Consider the following 19319-nt stretch of genomic DNA (forward strand, 5'->3'; position numbering starts at 1 on the left):
TATGCTATGTTAGCTGTTGAGAGCTAAGCGTGGATTTTTATTCTCCCACTCAGCACAGTTTGAGTCTTTAATCCATAAAAATTATCGGTGTGGTTCTTACAGTATCTGTTTTTGCCCAAAAGGTTCCAATCAAATTCCTAAGTCATGTTGCTGACTGATATTTGTATATATAGTTTGTGAGACATTCTTATTTGCCTTTTACTTTATTCACTAAGTGAATAAAATTAAATGAAATAAATTGCCTTTCGATTCTAGTTTATTGACTTTCTATGTGTATAAATAACATTTTATATTTATCTCTACACAGGACAAAATGGCTAACTGGTGGATTGGTTCTGGTGTTATTTCACTTTCTGGAACATCAGGATCTTTCAGATCTCACCTATCTTCTGATCCGATGGAGCTGCTGCAGGAACACACTGATCTTCTAACAGGATCCTCAGATCCAGGCATCGATGTCTGGTGTCCTGCAACATTTAGATACGTCCTGGTCCAGCACGCCTGAATTTAAATGGCTGCTTAGGACAGTCAAGTTCTCCAGAGTCTTGCTAATGACCTCTGACCTTATGATTTGACTCAAGTGTGTTAAAGAAGAGACATCTAAAGATTGGAGGACACTGAAACTTATGAACTGGAGTTGAAGCCCTCCAATTGTCATTCAATTGCAATCACATTTACTTGGATACAGTGGAAACTTTACCTGTGTTGAGGTACATGAGGAGTTTACATAGTGTCTTTACTTTAAAATAATTTTGGTTTCCATTTGTTGAAAGTAAATTACAAACATTTAGCCATAGTTTGACCACTGCTTTATGACAGAAAAAAGTTTGATGTCACAAATATATGATTTTAATAGAGGCATCATTCAATTTATACTGTAGAAAGAAGATGACAAAAGTATTTCCTGAATTAACTTTAATGTTCATTTCACTGCACACAAAGGACAGATTAAATATTTAAGAATGCAACAAATCTGTTGAATCTTTAACAAAATAGGTTCAGATTAACATGGGTGAATTCACAGCTACCTAAAGTTAACAATGAAATGTCTTAAAACTTACATGGATGTTCAAATATTTGCTATAATCAATTAACAAAAGAAAACACCATAAAGCTGTGTATTCAAATACAACCAAGGTCAGTCTGTACAGATTGAGGAGACCCCCTAATGTCTACCAACAGAGCAGGTTAACTACTGTAGTTTGAAAGGCGTCTTGGTTCAGTTGACGGCTCAGTTTGAAGCTTCAGGTTTTGGTGTTGAACCTCCTTGAATCTCAGCTGCTGATTGTCTGAAGATGCAGAGAAAAGTACAAATAGACAGTGTTAGAAAAATTATGTTGATTTTCCTGATCAGCTGATGCACTGACAGACCTGACTGTGACAGAACATTACTTGAATCATCACAATGTATGTAGAATTTTTTCTTTTTATATTTACCAAATGTTTTACATTAAATGTTTTGCTGTAAAGGCTATTTTTGCAGTGGTGCTATAAATGCATAACATATTTATTTAAGTATGTGTTTATTAGCTGTCAATTGTGTCAAAATATCAATTGAGAAAGAAATTTACTGCTTGTGAAAATCTAAACCATCTGAATATATTTTACCATCTACATTAATCAACATGAAATGAAGACAAACAGAAACAGCAGACGAGGTATATATTTGTTTAAGGGTCAATGAAATGGGGTCCAGACACAAACACAGTTTAATCTAAAGATTCTGGAGGATGTGTGAATAGGTCTGTCACCATGAAACATTTTTACTGTATAAGTAAAAGTTCTCAACAAACGATAATATAGTTCTTTTGAGACCATTTTTAAGTAATATAATGATAATGACGAAATAATAATGCAACACATTCTCAAAGGTCTTTAGACTTTAAATTCTAATGAACATTTAACACTGGAACTGGAAGACATTTTTAATATCCAGAATAAATAAAACTAATGAATTTTGAAGTCTTTTTAAACAAAATTTATTTTCAATATAAGGTCTAACCGAGACCAAAGTACCAAACTGAAGACTTTTATTATCCAGTTTTTGGTAGAGAGAAAAAAAGAGAAACAATAAATCATGCCAATGGAAATGATTTACTTTGTTTAAATTTATCATCCAATTAATTGATTATTCTAACAGGCCTATGTGTGAACATTAGGCTAAATCCTTAAGTATGTTGAAAAGTCAACAAAAATGACGTACCTTTCAGTTTGTTCTGGTGAATAAAATCTTGCAGCAGATGATGTTTCTGCAGGTCCCGGTCTACCTTCATTACTGCTAAAGCAACAAAATACGGTTTCAGCGCTAGTGACCAACATCCATAAATGACATAATCTCCTGAACATGCTAGCCGATTTCAGCATCATAAAACTAGATCAACCTGGGATAAAGTTAAGGCTGAAGTAGGCCTGTCACGATAAACGATAAATCAATTAATCGGACAATAAATTAAACCTATCGACCTCATTTTAATTATCGGCTTTATCGTCTCTTCCTGCCTTTTTTTCTTTCTATTGGTGACACTGAATGAAAAAAGGCTAAACTCCGGTGCTCTCCACTGACCCTCCCTTCCTAATTTCTTTAGTCTAATGTCCAGCACACACTACACGAGTTGTCGGCCGATTGTTGGCCCATTTTCTAAACCTGAGAGACCACACATTAGCCGACAGAAATCCTAGGTATAATGGTTCGATCGGGTTTGCCGTGACGTGTGGTGTCCAGCCACATGGGCACAAAAATAATGCCTACAAGTTCAGTTAACTCAGTGCTTCTCAATTCCAGGCCTCATGCCGCCCTGCTCTGCATGTTTTAGATGTGCCTCTGTTCCAGAACAGCTGATTCAAATGACTGCATGACCATCAAGTACTGCAGAAACCTGTTAATCACCCACAGATTCAATCCAACTGTGTGGTAGAAGGGAAACACCTAAAACATGCAAAGCAGGGGGGCCTGAGGACCAGAATTGAGAAGCACTGAGTTAACTGGACTTGTAATTTTAAAATCAGGCATTAATCAATGCTTTACTAGAATCTACCTGTGATGCATGTGGCTAGAGTCAGCGTAAAGTCCTGACTGAATGAAAATCATTATAACCTATTTATGTCACGTTAATGAAGAACAGCTGAAAACCTTCGGGATTTATCAACTGCGGTAGCAATTTGGCTCCAACTCCTCCCCTTGTCATTTCTATATTCTTTGCACGAAATGTTGAATAAATATTAATGTTGTTTCCACATATCTCCAATGTCCGCTGGACTTCTGTTGCGCCGTGTCAGCTGTTTGGTATTCCCCTCCGTAATTTCCCCTCAGAAATCACGAAGGAGAATCCGCGCTTTCTGATTGGCTACCTGTCACATTCAGCGTTAAGCTCCCAGTCGGGGGGAAAACCCTGATTTAGATCGGAGCGGCCACGACAATCTACCTTAACACACCACACACTGCAGGATGATCAGTTACGAAATCACCAGCGACAATCTTGGATCGGCCAACGATCTAAGATTGTTATAAGGGGAAAAAAGGGGGAAAAAAATCGTGTAGTATGAACTACTGCATTAGGTAGTCGGATGTGCCCATCTTATCCATTTAAATCTAGTGATTACTGAAGGGCAATATAGTATACAGACTTCATAATCTGCACTCTTTTGGTTGAATGCAGTATTTATTTCCACTTTGGCTTTATGTTGTTTAGTTTTTATTCAAGTACGTTTTTTGTTAATGGACACTGAGAATCCATTTTATTTTTGTGTTGGGTTGTTTTGTTTATTTAGTTAATCAGTGCCAGTGTTATGTGTTCTTTTAAAAATAAAGTATCTATCTATGGCAGGAAATCGCATGCATTATTAGTCATTTCCATTAAATCAGTGTCAAAAGGTACAATATTATCGTTTATCGCAATAATTTCTTAGACAATTAATCCTCCAGCAAAATTTGTTATCGTGACAGGCCTAGACTGAAGACAGATTATCAAACTGCAGAGTGAGACAATAAAAATACACGGACTCAGCTTCCAACAGCTAACGTAGCATAGCTCACATAAACATTAGCTCCCGCTAACAGAAACATATGAGGAGGGCCGAGTATCAAAATACCAGACATATAAAACGTAATCTGAAATCATTTATATTACTCCATGTCTCATTATAATCGGAGAGCAAAGCCTGCAGGTTTAGCTCCTACTTACTTCAGAGGACAGATCACTTGGACGCTCCGTCTTGCTTCTGGGTTTGCCTGTCTATTTTTCCGGCCAGCGAACCATTCCGCCACCCAGTGGTCCTTTTTCAGACCACTTAGTAGTCTCCTGTACCATTCAAAAACGCACAATATGTCTATAAATAATTTTAGGATATTATAAGGAAGTGCTGAGAACTACCGTTTTCCAGCAAACTAACGTATTTGCCACTTCGGCACAAGCACAGTGAGAAACGTTCAGAGGATAAAAACACTAGACTCCGAGTAAAACTCAGATGTCCCAGCTTTTACTAGCATGTAAACGCACCATGTACACACAAATCTGGGAGCTTCCCCGAAGCGTGAAATGAGTCTCAAAAACAGTTGTGCACTCGTAACCGGATTTGTGTGTAAATATAGTTTTATGTGTGTGTACCAGGTGATTTGGGTGTACTTTTTCAACATGTATAGGCGTAGGAGAAGGTTTGTTTTATTTTTAAGTTTTACAAATCGAGTATTACACACACATAGATATTTTTACACACGCACAAGTCCTGTTACGCACGCACAAATTCTGTTACGCACGGACAAAACATTTTACACACACACAAATCATTTTGTTACCGTAGAAAATACATGGAATTACAGCAAGTCGACACTGCAAAAAAAAAAATCCGTAAATCTATGGTAAAAAAAAAAGGTAAAATACCAACAGAAACTGACTGTAATATCCAAAGCATTATACTACCTTAGAAAATACGTGGAATTATCATTACTCAATAAACATACATCCTAAGTAATTTTGACAGTCATGAATGTAGAAAATACAGAAATATATTGTAAAAATATAAGTAATTGTAAAGTTCGTAGAAAAATATTGTAATATTGCCAGCAGTTAATTACCCTAAACTTAACAGTACTAATCAGCGAAAATTAAAAATGTTGCTGATATTTATATCTACAATGTAAAACCATAAACAAGACTGCAAAATTAATTTTTACAAAGAACAGAATGCTGGTGTGATATTTTGGTTTCTTTTTTAATAATGCCTTTAATACACCAAACTGAAATCTCAGCAGTAGACCAGGCATCGATCTGGCAACTCACCGATTGCAAAGCTAACTCCTACAGCCAACGCCACCATCATTTATGAGAATATTTGATTAAATGATGAATTTGAGATTAATTTTATGCCGACCATAGATTTCTTGTACATTAAGAGAACTGTATGTTAGCCCCTCTTGCTTGGATGAAGCTGAAGTTGGTTTCCAATTGCTGCTTCCAATTTGGGAAATGGCTAAAGGGCAATTCCACCTAATTTTTCACTACCATCAGCGTCTTTAATTTACTCTAGCTAAAAAACTACAACACCTAGACTCTTCAAATCTGGGCTAGATTATTCTCAACTCACATCAGAATATTTAAAACCAAGTGTGGGATTTGTGAAACCTTTATCTGATATGTGAAACTTCAATAAAAAACAATTCTAGTGCTATCCAAAATGATAAAAGTTGTGAAGTCACCCTTCATTGAAGTTTCATAAATCCCACACTTGGTTTTAAATATTGTGCTATTAGTAGAGAATACTCTATAGAATTTTTCATTTTGTTATTGTGGTAAATACAGTAAATGGAGACTGTTATTTGTCATGTAAACAAATAATTATCTAGTTTGTATTGCTGCTTGATCCTTCAGCATCAGCAGTAAGTTTCTTTTAACTGTGTTAAAAGAAACTTGCACCACAGTTTCCTGACACCACAGTGGTGGTACTGTGGTGTCCTGAACTCAACACAGTAAAGTCACAGTGCGCTAGCTAAGGCTGCTAACTAGCAGGTGCTAGCTCAGGGTGCTGAGAGCCTAGCAGGCCTGGTCCTTGTCAGGATGCGGCTGCTGTCTTTGAAATCAAGCTTTTGCTATTTTTGCGCATTCAGGAGGAGGAGAAGGAAACACAACTCTGCATCACAGGTGAGACCCTTTCACGGTTTTAACTGAAGTTAGCTAACTTTAACCAACTGATAAAGAAATGTGTAATTTCTGAGCCATGCTGCTAATGTACATGCACTGCAGCTAGATATTTTTACTATATGGAACATTTAATTTTCTCAGATGCAACACTTCCATTAATGTTTCTGTAGGAACGACTGCATAGATTATATTTCTGGTCTACTTTAGACTGCATGTGCTTAAAGTTATTGTTAATGGTAGAAGCAACTTTTTCCAAGTTTGGTTCAGTAATTAATTTGAATTACTTTGAGTGTGAGATGTTCATGCATGCAAGTTAACTCTGTGAAGATCACGTTAGCTTTTGTTTCAATACTTTGGTAATACTTGGAAGCTTGGCATCAGAGCTAATATTTAATATATTTCTTTGACCTCTTGACTCTCACCCCCAAAATACTTGCACTAAAGTCACTGGGTCCATGACAGTTGAAGGATTTTAAGATAAGAGAATTTAAATATTAATATTTTACAGTTTTTCTCAGTTTGGGTGCATTTCTCAGTGTCACTTCTGCACATCAAAAAATGAGTTTCTCATTCATTTTGCAAGTTTTGCTTTTGTACATCATGTAGCTGATTATGTGCACTTCTCTGCTTTTCCCCCATTGTAATTTGCTTTAATTGTGTTGATCAAAATATGTTAAACGCGTCTCTGTTGAATTCTCAACTTACAAAACAGCATAAGTTCATTGTGTAAGTCTTAACATGCATAAGTCTTAAAGTTGTCATAATGTCAATCATATTTTAATTAATTTATAATTGATTCTTTTCTAAATCTGTCCTGAATTGGTAAATTGCTCCCAAGTGAGTCCTGAGTATCTATAACATCTCTACAGCACTGTACAGTTTTCCATGAGGAGATTGTCCTGTGGTTCCTTTTCTACTTTTTTTTGTTCTCTGCATTTCTGTCTTTTCTTTCTGAATCACCATAGCATGGTCCATCAATGAATTACAGCAAAAGCGTAAATGTGAATTTTCCCATGACTAATCAATTCTTATCGTAAGTCTTATCTGTCCATAGAGAAACTATAACTTATTATTTTGAGTCACTGATATGTTAACTGACAGAATTTTGAGAGCTGAACTAAGGATTTTTCAAGCAAACAAATGCTATTTTTGCTGTTTCTGCAAATTGTTTTGAGAAATGTGCTTACCGTTTTGTAAATGCCAACAATGACTTGAGAAATGCACCAAAAGTGACTGAGAAAAACTAACATAGCATAAATTGTCTCAGGTGTATCTATTTGTTTGCCTGTATGAAAAGTGTACACATTTACAGCTTTGTTTCTGCTAACTTGCAGGAATTGTAACTTACATAAATGTTTGAAGACAACTTCATGAGACTCAGATAAATGGTGAGTATCTATTTCATAAATTGCCTAGAACAGTTATATTTGTTTTTATTTATGTTTTTTGTTTGTGTATTTTGTCAGGTTGCAGAGAGGATCACACCTGTCGACAGCAAACAAAAGTTTAAGAACTACTGAATTTTCAGTCAGAAATGATCACTCCGCCTGGTTGAAGTCTCCATATGCAAGTCAACAAAGGTGAAACAAACATTTAAGCGAATGGTGCATTTATATGATGTTCATGTAGTGCATCTTTCTAACTTTTGCTTTCTTTGTCTTCCAGCAGAGAGAAAACACCCGATTGACAACATGTGAGTCTCAAGTTCAACCTGTGACTGGGAAGACTACAACCATCCTGAGCAAAATCTGAACTTGGTGACTTGTTACTCTCAACCCAGAACAAGAATCCTTTTATCACCGGTTTTTCTTCTACAATAGGTTATGTCTTATGTGGACACATGCTGTTTTTTTTTGTTTGTTTTGTTTTCCAGATCTCAGTAATACCGTGAGGAAACTGGACAGAAAATAGAATCGGCTCTATTTTTAACTAAATTTTAAAATAGAAATAGTTTCTTTAAGTGGATTACTCGTAATCTGTATTTTTGTTTAATTTGAATTTATTTTCTTTTTAACTTTCTGTATAGAAATGCTGACAAGTTACACTTCCCTGTGTGTTGTACTATTTTTTTATGGTCAAATGCTGGTAAGAACAGTGACCAGTAATTTACCATAAGGTTTTTGGGGTTTTATTACAATAAAATGTCAATATATCATACAGTCTGGCCGTGTTTTTCACTTATATAATTAAGTGAAAAACACGGCATAGGCCTTAGGCAGCATGACCGTATTTACTATGGCAAAACCACATTTACATTTTTTATTTAAGATATTTTAGGAAATACGGTATTTTACCGTATTTGGGAAATACGGTAAAATACTGGCAGTTTTGGTTGCCAGAATTTTACCATATTTTTAAAAAACAGTAAAATTCAGCATTTTAAAAATACGGTAAAATACTAGCAGTTTTTGTTGCCAGAATTTTACCGTACTCTTAAAAAAACGTTAATATACCGTATTTCTAAAATACGGTAAAAAACTGGCAGTTTTGGTTGCCAGTATTTTACCGTATTTTGAAAACACGGTAAAAACTGGCAGTTTTGGTTGCCAGTATTTTACCGTATTTTGAAAAACCACAGCTGCCAGTTTTTTACCGTAAATTGAGGCAGTTTTTTTTTTTACAGTGCAGGATGAGTTAAGTTTAATTCTTCGCAGCGGCGGAGACGCGTCCGCATTGGTTGTGCAGTGGACTGCGCATGTTACGGCTTAATTAATTTCTGCACTTTTATTTATTTCCTCAAAATAAACTGCCGGCTCCTCTGTTTAGACTATAAATGGATTAACAACGCTGCATTCTCTTTAGGTTTCTCTGTTCTGTATGTAATGGAGACTGAAATTAAATGTGCCATTTCTACCAAAGGTTTGTAATGCGCTTCTGAACCAGACGCGCTCCAAGGCGTCCGGTACATATCTCTTCAACACACTGTCAGCTCCTGGTCAGAAAGACCCATTTAGCTCAGTGTTCATGAGATGATATTCAAAAAGGATTTTTATTGATTGATTTTAGTTGCCTCTGCGATGAGCTCTTTGCACATGTGCACCAGTCAAGGGTGTTAATTATAACCTGTCAGATGACTGACGGGCTTTAAATTTTCCAGTCGTTTAAAAAAATAACCGGTCAAATACGGAAAATATTCTAAAGTCAGGCGAGTCTGCTGGTCAATTAAGAACAGGGATGCCATGGTCCTTAAAACATGTACTGGTAACTCTGGCACTGTGTGCGGGTGCCAAGTTCTGTTGGAAAATTAAATCTGCATCTCTATAAAGTTGGTCAGCAATAGGAAGCATGACGTGCTCTAAAACTTTATGGTAGACAGTTGTTTTGATCTTGGACCTCAGAAAACACAGTGGACCAAAACCAGAAGATGACATGGCACCCTAAACCATCACTAACTGTGGAAACTTTGACTAGACCTGAAGCAACATGTATTCTGTGCCTCTCCTCTCTTCCCCCAGGCTCTGGGACCTTGATTTCCAAAGGAAATTCAAAATTGACTTTCATCAGAGAAGATAACTTTAGACCACTCAGTAGCAGTCCAGTCCTTTTGACTTTAGCTCAGGTGAGATGCTTCTGTGCCGTCAATGTTCAAGAGTGGCTTGACAAAAGGAATGTAACAGCTGAAACCCATGTCTTGCATAAATCTGTGTGGTGATTCTAGAAGCACTGACTTCAGCAGCTGCAGTATACTCTTTGTAGCTTTCCCCAACATTTTTCAGTGGGTTTTGTTTCACAATCCTCTCCAGGATGTGGCTATCCTGATTGCATGTCCACTTTTTTTCTACCACATCTTTTCCTCCCATTCTCCTCTCTATGAATGTGCTTGAACAAGGAGTTCTGAACAGCCAGCCTCTTTAGCAATGACGTTTGTGTCTTACCCTCTCGTGTAAGATGTCAACGGTCATCTTTTGGACAACTGTAGGCTTAACAGTCACCCCCATGATTGTGTAGCCTACAGAACTTGACTGAGAGATTATTTAAAAGCATTTGCATGTGTTTTGAGTTAATTAGATGATTAGTGTGTGGCACCAGGGGTCTTCAATATTGAATCTTTTCACAATATTCTAATTTTCTGAGATACTGAGTTTGGAGTTTTCATTAATTGTCAGTAATAATCGTCAACACTAAAAGAAAAACATTTGAAATTTATCAGTCTGTATGAAATGAATACAGAATACATATACAAATTTTACTGTTTGAATGGAATTACTGATTTAAATCAACTTTTAAATAACATTATAATTTTTGACCAGCACCTATATACTGGAAACCTCATGTTGCTGAGCACTCAAAGGAGTGGTTGAAAAACCAACATCTATTTTGCCTCCTTATGTAGCCATAAACACTGATTCTTCATGATTCAGTAAAATCTTAGAAAACAAACATACGTAAAGCAGTGTTAGCAGCTTTTTTAATGACCAAAGAAAATAACCAGTTTTGACTGTACCAGCCAGTGTTCTCTAACAACGTTTCTGAAAATCTGAAGGAGCAACACAGCATCTACAAGAAGGAAGTTGTGAAATCCTAGAGAGCTTACCTGAGGTTGATAACCAATGACGTTAATGCAGCGTGGATCAACAAACGTGATGACACCATCTGAGTTGTGACGTGAGAGGAACTCTGTTGGAACTGAGAGGCCATTCATATCCATGGAGACTGGAGAGCTGGTTACCTGAAACAGACGCAAAGGTCACTACATCATGCAGCAATGGAGAATAGGTCTTAAAGAAAGCCACACGTGTTGAAATAATAAGAAAACCACAGAACTGTGTGCTGGTTTTTGGCTTTCATTTAGCTGCTGTCAGTTCTGTTAAACTGCAGTGTGAAGATACTTACCTACAATGTAATTGTGTCATTATGTGATTATTTTCATAATAAGGATCAGTAGACCATCTGTCTATGTACACCAGATAATAATGAGCTGGTTTTATTTGACAGTGAGGGCCAATGATCAAAAGGTGGTTAATGTGCAGGAAGGGCATTTTCTCATGGCATCACTTCTTCTGGGACACTGGAATGCAAGGCTTATATGTTGATATGTGGAAAGAGTCAGAGTTCTAGGCAGATCAAAGAGGAAGCTGCTGTGCAGTCATGATGTGGGAGTTGAGTCTGCTGTTATAGTGGTTGAGCTGAAACACACCTGCAGTCTCCCAATGGCCACCAGGCAGTATTTTCCTGTCTGACCCGCCTCTGAATCCTCTTCTGGTATGGTCATGCCTGAGTTATAGAGGGAAAGGAAGATGTCATAACAGGTGCAATGAGAGTTAGGAATAATGCACGAATAAAGGAGAAAGGACTATATTTTGCAATAAAAGCCAGAGCTTTAGTGATGTTCTGTGAGGAACTAATTGGAAGTGATGATTAAACCTGCTGCAGACAGTGTCCGAGCCAGTGTGAGCATGAAGACGAAAGAATCGCTCTCTGTTACTCAGAGCAGAGTCTATTCAGGAGAACATTTAGATCATACACCTCAACATTTTCCAGCTCATTTCTGAAATAGTTTGCCCACTCTGCTTTGTCTCTTGCTTTTGTTTCTTCTCATCCACTGAACCTCAACTCATAACCTGGCTCTGATCCACCAGGACCAAATGCTAATACTTGTAACTGTTTTTCCTGTCTTCAGATATTGAATTTGTGTGAAAGTGGCTTCTCATTCCACTCAAACACTCTTTATGAAAATTCGTCAGTTTGGGTAGTTGCACTGAGAGATCTGAGCTTCCTAGAAATTTCCCAGAAATAATCCTCTGTGTTGGCATCAAAATAACAGAAATCTAAATGTTTGCTGAGAAATTGATTAGACAAAATAATAGTATTTCACAAAACTAGATGGAAGCATTTATCTGAACAGAGGTCAAACTATGTCAAATTGCTGGAGTTGTGTGGGAAAGCCCAACTGCAGCTGCAGAACATCTGTTTACCTGCAGGGGGCCAGGCTTTGATGTACCCAGTGCAATGCACCACAGAGTACTGAGCCTCTCCTTCTTTGGATGGTCCCAAGCCATTCCTGATAATCAAACATGGAAGGACAGAAACACAGCTGCAGATTAGGGTGAAACATACAGATGATTAAACAACAATATAACTGCTACTCTCTTTCATACAGGCTTTTTACACATAAACCACATGTGTCTGACAGAAGAGTCATTATGTGTGTGTGTGTGTGTGTGTGTGTGTGTGTGTGTGTGTGTGTGTGTGCGTGCGCATGTGTGTGTGTGGGTGTGCGTGTGTGTGTGTGTTTGGTGTGTGTGTGTGTTTTCTGTTTCATGCTCACATCTACTGCAGTGCAATGAAACATCTCTGTGGGCTGCTGGATGAAAATCAAGTCTCGAGTACCACTTCCGGCTTAAACATTCTGTCCCAGAATTCTTTCTTTATGCATAAAAAAATTATCTAAATATTAGACATGTGCTGCAGCCTCAGCATTGACAAAAAAAAAAACATTTTATCGTGGACTTTGAATATAAAAAGTGAGGCAGAAAAAGGCTGCATATGTCAAAGTTACTAAAAGCAGTTTACTATGAAAACTATGTTTCTTTCCCTATTGGTTATCACAAAACATTATTCATATTTTACAAAGGATAAAGTCAAAATCCACTAAAATTCTGAATCATAGCTGTTTTTGGACTCAGACTCTACCTGTATCTTTTCCTCATGTTAGACAGACGATTTAGGGAGATGTGATCCAGTGGTGCACTTCCACACCTAAATGACAAACACGCACATGAGACTCCAACTCATGACGGCATACACTGGAACATTTAAGAACAGTTTGTAAATGCCACAACCTGTGTTAAACATGTCAAAACTGTGAGAAGATGTGAATGGAACAAGAGAGATGTCCCCTGCCTCATGAACAAAGGTTCATGAGGCTTTGTTCTGTCCCATAACGGAACAAAGCATGAAGACATTTGAGGACCCTACTGTTGGACTTTGGAACGATCTAATCTCAGGTCTCGCCACCTGGATGGGGCCCATTATTGCATTAAAACATCAATATTTACTCTTTCTGAATCATATTAACAGAAATTATCTAAGAGAAACCTACACTAACTGGTTCTTAAAACAAGCCTCGCTGTATTTAGCATTAATGACAGGTTGAAATTCTTGGGTCATTCAGGGTAAGGCGATAATGACTCATTCTAATTCTGGTATATTCTTGGGGAAGTGAAGCGTATGTTGGTTCAATTCAATTAAATAATTATTTATTAATAACAACAACAGGGAATTAAATTAATTAAATTACGGAGATTCACCCAAAATAAACACAGTTTGGCACTTTAATGTCATTTCGAAACAGTTCCTGTATCGGTCACGTGACTTGCTGAAACCAATACACACACTGACACGGGTTTTGGTCTATGGAGCTTGACACATGCGTTGATGCATCGGTGTTGCCGGACCCATCACTAATCAACGGGTATTCTTATTTGTGGAGGGGATTGGAATACAAGACTCAATCCATGGCAGGACTCATCAAAACAAATTCCCCAAACATTTTTTTCTAAAGAAAATTAAAAATCTCATGTCAGAATATGGTGTTATAGATATCTAGAGGTGCAGACTTCTCATGCACATACGGTATATTCTAGAATAGATTATTTCTTTACTTTTAAAAGAAATTGTCATAAGATTTGTAACTGTGAGACAGGCAACATTGACCTCTCTGATCATGCCCCCCTGTTAACTTTAAAATTAGATGAGGACCCTAAAAGTACACAATGGAAATTAAATACAAGTGTACTGAATGACTTCCAATTTATAAAACTAATCAAATCTGATATAAATATATTTCTAAAAGAAAACAATAACGGAGAGGTTAGTCCAGAAATAGTTTGGGATACAATAAAAGCAGTTATGAGGGGTGAAATTATATTTTTTTGCGTCCAAAAAAAAAGAGAAAATAAAATAAAAGAGGTTGAGACAAAAACATAAGAAATAATTAAAACCAGAACAGAGTATAAAGCTTGAAATATTAAGAAACAAACTTAATGCTTAATACGAAAACAGATGAGTTATACTAAACAAAAATATTATGAATCGAGGGTTAAATTTTCTAAACTCTTAAGGGACCCAAATTCTAAGAGGTATGTATATAGACAAAATGAAATCCACAAGCTTTCCAAACTTACTATAAACAATTCCTGGAACAACTTAACCTACCTGTATTGTTGCATTATCAAAATCAAAGGTTAATGGATAATATCACAGAGCTTGAGCTCTCTTATGCCATTACAAAACTTAAAACAAATAAATCTCCTGGTCCAAATGGATTTCCGTCCAAATAGTACAAGCAATTTAAGTTAGAGTTATCACCATTCCTCCTTCAAATTCTTAACATGGCTCTGAAAGAGGGTAAAATGCCACCAACATGGAAAAAGGCTACAATATCTGTTATTCCAAAAGAAGGAAAAGACCATCTGAGCTGCAGTTCTTACAGACCTATCTCTGTACTTAATATTGATTATAAGCAATTTACATCAATTCTCTCAAGGAGAATACAGGAGATATTCCCAAAACTTATTCATACAGATCAGACCGGTTTTATTTCACGGAGACAAACCCATAATAATATATGTTGCACATTGCATATCTTGAACCATATTAAAAAATGCCAAACACCAGCTGCAGTGATCAGCCTCTACACTGAAAAAGCTTTCGATACAATAAGCTGGGACTTTCTACATAAAGTACTTGAGACGTTTTGGTTTCCACTCCAATTTTATTGACGTAGTCATGTCAGTATACACAAAACCAAATGCACGGATAAAAATCAATCGACATCTGTCAAATACCTTTGAATTAGAGCGTGGAACGAGACAAGGATGTGGATTCTCTGTTTGCCTTTTACATAGAACCGTTTGCCCAACTAATAAGGCAGACAGACAATAAGGTAAAACCATTTCTGGTGATGCACACAAAGTGGCACTATATGCGGATGATGTGTTGGTTATACATAAACGAACCAAACACATAGTTGCCTACATTATTCCAGCGCTTGAGCAGCTTTAGTGAATTTGCAAGATATAAATTGAATGTGAAAAACACAGATATTGACATTTACTTATAATCCACCAAAATCTTTGTGTGCCGAATTAAAACTTAAATGGGACTAAACTGTATTGAAATACCATCCATGCATCCATTTTCTTACACCCTTGTCCCTTAGTGGAGTCAGGAACCTGAGTGAAGTTGGCCCCCCCACCTTCTTCAAATCAGACAAAATTGGTGTCAAACGTTTGTGCTATGTGTGTGCTGGTTTGTGCAGCAAAATTTTTTGTTTGTGCCGCTATCATTTTAAAGATATAAAGAAATGTTTCTAGAGGTCATCCAAGGTCAACCCCCCACCCACCTTCTTCAAACCAGACAAAATGGGTGTCAATCAACTCGGCTACGTTTGTGCTGGTTTGTGCAGCAAAAATTTTCGTTTGTGCTGCTTTGGCTTTGAAGATATTAATGAAAAGATAAAGGTCAAAAGGTCAACCAGCCCCCCCACCTTCTTCAAATCAGACAAAATTGGTGTCAATCAACTCGACTACGTTTGTGCTGGTTTGTGCAGCAAAAATTTTCGTTTGTGCTGCTATCATTTTAAAGATATAAAGAAATGTTTCTAGAGGTCATCCAAGGTCAACCCCCGACCCACCTTCTTCAAACCAGACAAAATGGGTGTCAATCAACTCGGCTACGTTTGTGCTGGTTTGTGCAGCAAAAATTTTCGTTTGTGCTGCTTTGGCTTTGAAGATATTAATGAAAAGGTAAAGGTCAAAAGGTCAACCAGCCCCCCCACCTTCTTCAAATCAGACAAAATTGGTGTCAATCAACTCGACTACGTTTGTGCTGGTTTGTGCAGCAATCATTTTCGTTTGTGCTGCTATCATTTTAAAGATATAAAGAAATGTTTCTAGAGGTCATCCAAGGTCAACCCCCCACCCACCTTCTTCAAACCAGACAAAATGGGTGTCAATCAACTCGGCTACGTTTGTGCTGGTTTGTGCAGCAAAAATTTTCGTTTGTGCTGCTTTGGCTTTGAAGATATTAATGAAAAAGTAAAGGTCAAAAGGTCAGGTGATCCAAGGTGAACCAGCCCTCCACCTTCTTCAAATCAGACAAAATGGGTGTCAATCAACTCGGCTATTGTGCTGGTTTGTGCAGCAAAAATTTTCATTTGTGCTGCTTTGGCTTTGAAGATATTAATGAAAAGGTAAAGGTCAGCATAGCCAGTGATGACTGCAGATAAACTGTTTTCCTAGAACAGTACATTGTTTTTCTGCCATTTTCTGCTTTGAGACAATCTCCTGGCTCTGAACGGTTGTTGAGGGGTGCATTTCTGCAGTTGGAGGAGAAGCGAGATTATTGTTGTTATTTTTTGCACAGATGAGATGTATTATACTGTACTAAAATAGCTACAGTTTTGGAAAATGTTTAAAAGTAAATTTCTTTTATGAGCCTTGCATACTGCAGATCCAAGTGGACAAACCTACCTTGATGCACTGCTATGAAGTATTAAAAAGAAGTGTTGATGATTGCTCTTGATCATAACATTGAGCTCAAAATGGGTGAGTAGATGCAAAGCACATGTTTGGTTTTATTCTTATTTTTTTGTTTTTCAATTGTACAGTTCGTCTAATAGCACCCTCAAGTGATCAGAAGCTAAAATACAGGTCACCGAGATAGCTTTGGGAGGTGTTGTACCCACAGACATAATATAAGAGTAGACCCCGCATTGGCTGCTCCGGTGCAGGAAATACGGCGGCCATCTTGGAGAGGTCGTCTTCCTACTTTGCTCAACCAAAACAACAGAAGATGCCTCAGCACTGAGGGATATTGTTGTTCGGATCTATGGATTATTGATGTGAGGCTCCACAGACAACATTTCACGAGTAAGATGGACATATTATTGTATATATTTTGTGATTATAATATTACTTTACTGCATTTATGTCCACCAGCGAGATACCAGCTAATATTAGCTACAGTGCACGAAGCTGAAGTTGGTTCCGATTTCTTGCTTCCAATAGCTAAAGGGCGATTCCACTTAATTTTTCACTACCTTCCGCATCATTAATCGGCTGTAGTTTAAAATCTACTATACCTAGACACTTCAAACCTGGACAAGATTATTCTGCTCTAATAGCAGAATATTTAAAACCATGTTTGGGATTTGTGAAACCTTTTTCTGATTTGTGAAAAATCAAGAAAGTTAGATTTTCAACACTTGTTTTGGATCATGAGCACTTCTTTAAAACTTATCATTTTGCTGTTAAATTAACTTTTAGCAGTTAATTTCCTCTCCTGTAATTCAATCTTCATATAGATTTGTTATTGCATTAGTTTCATCTCCAGTACCTTCCGTAAGGGGAGCATGAAGTGGGTGATTACTTAAAACAACTGAATGTTTTCTTTATTGTGGTATTGCCTTTTTTAAAATCTATATCCAGCTACGAAAGTAGTAGTGCATAAGTACTCTTTTTGTTTTGCATATGCTTTATCCCCCAGTTGTTTGTGGTACTTCGCTGCTTTATCTGAGCCAGCATCTGTGAGAAGGTGTCTCCAGGTTAAAGGAACTGCTTGCACTCATTTTTGCTCCATGCTTGCATGTTTACTATAAGGGTTTGCTGTAAGTGAAGGACAGATGAAAATTATGTTCACTGTGGATCAATTCTGAACAAAAATGTAACGTTGCATGCAAAAAACTGGTTAAATAATCTCAACTTTTGATGTAATTTTATGTGTTTAATTGACATTTCCAAGTTTGAAGTTTGACATTTGTTATTTTTTAAGCAAGGACATTTCATAACAATAGTGAATAGCCTGTTTTCAATTTTTGTTTCATTCTGGTCAAAATCTAAAGCCAGGAAAATTCAAATAATCCACTCCAGGATTGTAGTTTTCAGTATCATTTCTAGTGTGATCCAGATGCCAAAAATGTTTTGAAAATCTAACTTTCTTGATTTTTCACAAATCAGAAAAACGTTTCACAAATCCCAAACATGGTTTTCAATATCCATCTTGAAGAGGAGAATAATCTAATCCAGGTTAGAAGTGTCTATGAGTTGTATTTTTTTTAATTAGAAAAGTTTTAGTAATGAAAGAGGTGCCAAAATTGGTGAAATTTTAATAAGTCGAATTTTAATAAGTTTTCACAAATCAGACAAAGTTTTAACAAATCCCAAACATGGTTTTACATATTCTGCTATTAGAGCAGAATAATTTAGTCCAGGTTTGAAGTGTCTAGGTATAGTAGATTTTGAACTACAGTTGATTAATGATGCGGAAGGTAGTAAAAATTAAGTGGAATCGCATATTTAAATATACTAAACTATGTACCAATGAAAAAAAAAAAAAAACATAAAAAATACAATTGTTTATAAATGTAGCTTTGATAGATGTTTGAATAAGTTCTCCAGCAACAAAAAAGCGTGTAATGATCGATTACATGCGCTGATCTATTATTGTGCCTGCTACACATATAACGCTGAGTGGAGTGGTGGACTGCTCCAAGATGGCCGCCCTCAATCATGAGGCATCTATTTTTATATTATGTCTATGGTTGTACCTACCTGTTCATTCTAAATAAGAGCTAGTTTGAATTGAATTTCTTCCAGGTTAAAATTAAATTATTCATGTTCATAGGTTAGCAACTTATAATTTAAATGAAATTCCCAGTTTCAACATGAGCAGGTGATCATTGACCTCTGATGACCTCTAGAAACTTTTGTTTTAATATCTTCAAAGCCAAAGCAGCACAAATGAAAATTTTTGCTGCACAAACCAGCACAAACGTAGCCGAGTTGATTGACACCAATTCTGTCTGATTTGAAGAAGGTGGGGGGGCTGGTTGACCTTTTGACCTTTACCTTTTCATTAATATCTTCAAAGCCAAAGCAGCACAAACGAAAATTTTTGCTACACAAACCAGCACAAACGTAGCCGAGTTGATTGACACCCATTTTGTCTGATTTGAAGAAGGTGGGGGGGCTGGTTGACCTGGGATCACCTGACCTTTTGACCTTTACTTTTTCATTAATATCTTCAAAGCCAAAGCAGCACAAACGAAAATTTTTACTGCACAAACCAGCACAAACGTAGCCGAGTTGATTGGCACCCATTTTGTCTGGTTTGAAGAAGGTGGGTGGGGGGTTGACCTTGGATGACCTCTAGAAACATTTCTTTATATCTTTAAAATGATAG

At 36.9% G+C, this 19319-nt stretch overlaps 1 protein-coding gene and 1 long non-coding RNA gene across 6 annotated transcripts in view; both read right to left on the reverse strand.

The window, feature by feature from the left end:
* Positions 1-19319, reverse strand: part of arnt2 (aryl-hydrocarbon receptor nuclear translocator 2) — a 161662-nt gene that overhangs the window by 70555 nt on the left and 71788 nt on the right. For all 4 annotated transcript variants that reach the window (XM_008405010.3, XM_081604958.1, XM_081604957.1 and 1 more), the window contains exons 7-10: positions 12768-12833; positions 12050-12135; positions 11272-11348; positions 10669-10803 (exon numbers count right to left, since the gene is read on the reverse strand). In XM_008405010.3, coding sequence (XP_008403232.1) covers positions 10669-10803; positions 11272-11348; positions 12050-12135; positions 12768-12833 — 364 coding nt within the window. The remainder of the gene's footprint in view (positions 1-10668; positions 10804-11271; positions 11349-12049; positions 12136-12767; positions 12834-19319) is intronic.
* On the reverse strand, positions 901-4945 carry LOC108166182 (uncharacterized). Of its 2 annotated transcripts, XR_001776456.2 has the most exons (3): positions 4182-4945; positions 2204-2278; positions 901-1289 (listed from the first exon to the last, which is right to left on the reverse strand). It is a non-coding gene; the product is annotated as an uncharacterized LOC108166182 (long non-coding RNA). The 2 variants fall into 2 exon arrangements; XR_014086826.1 differs by lacking the exon at positions 4182-4945 and having other exon boundaries at positions 2204-4175.

Source organism: Poecilia reticulata, chromosome 3, assembly GCF_904066995.2.
Source record: "Poecilia reticulata chromosome 3, P_reticulata-male-v2, whole genome shotgun sequence".
NCBI classification, from domain to species: Eukaryota; Metazoa; Chordata; class Actinopteri; order Cyprinodontiformes; family Poeciliidae; genus Poecilia; species Poecilia reticulata.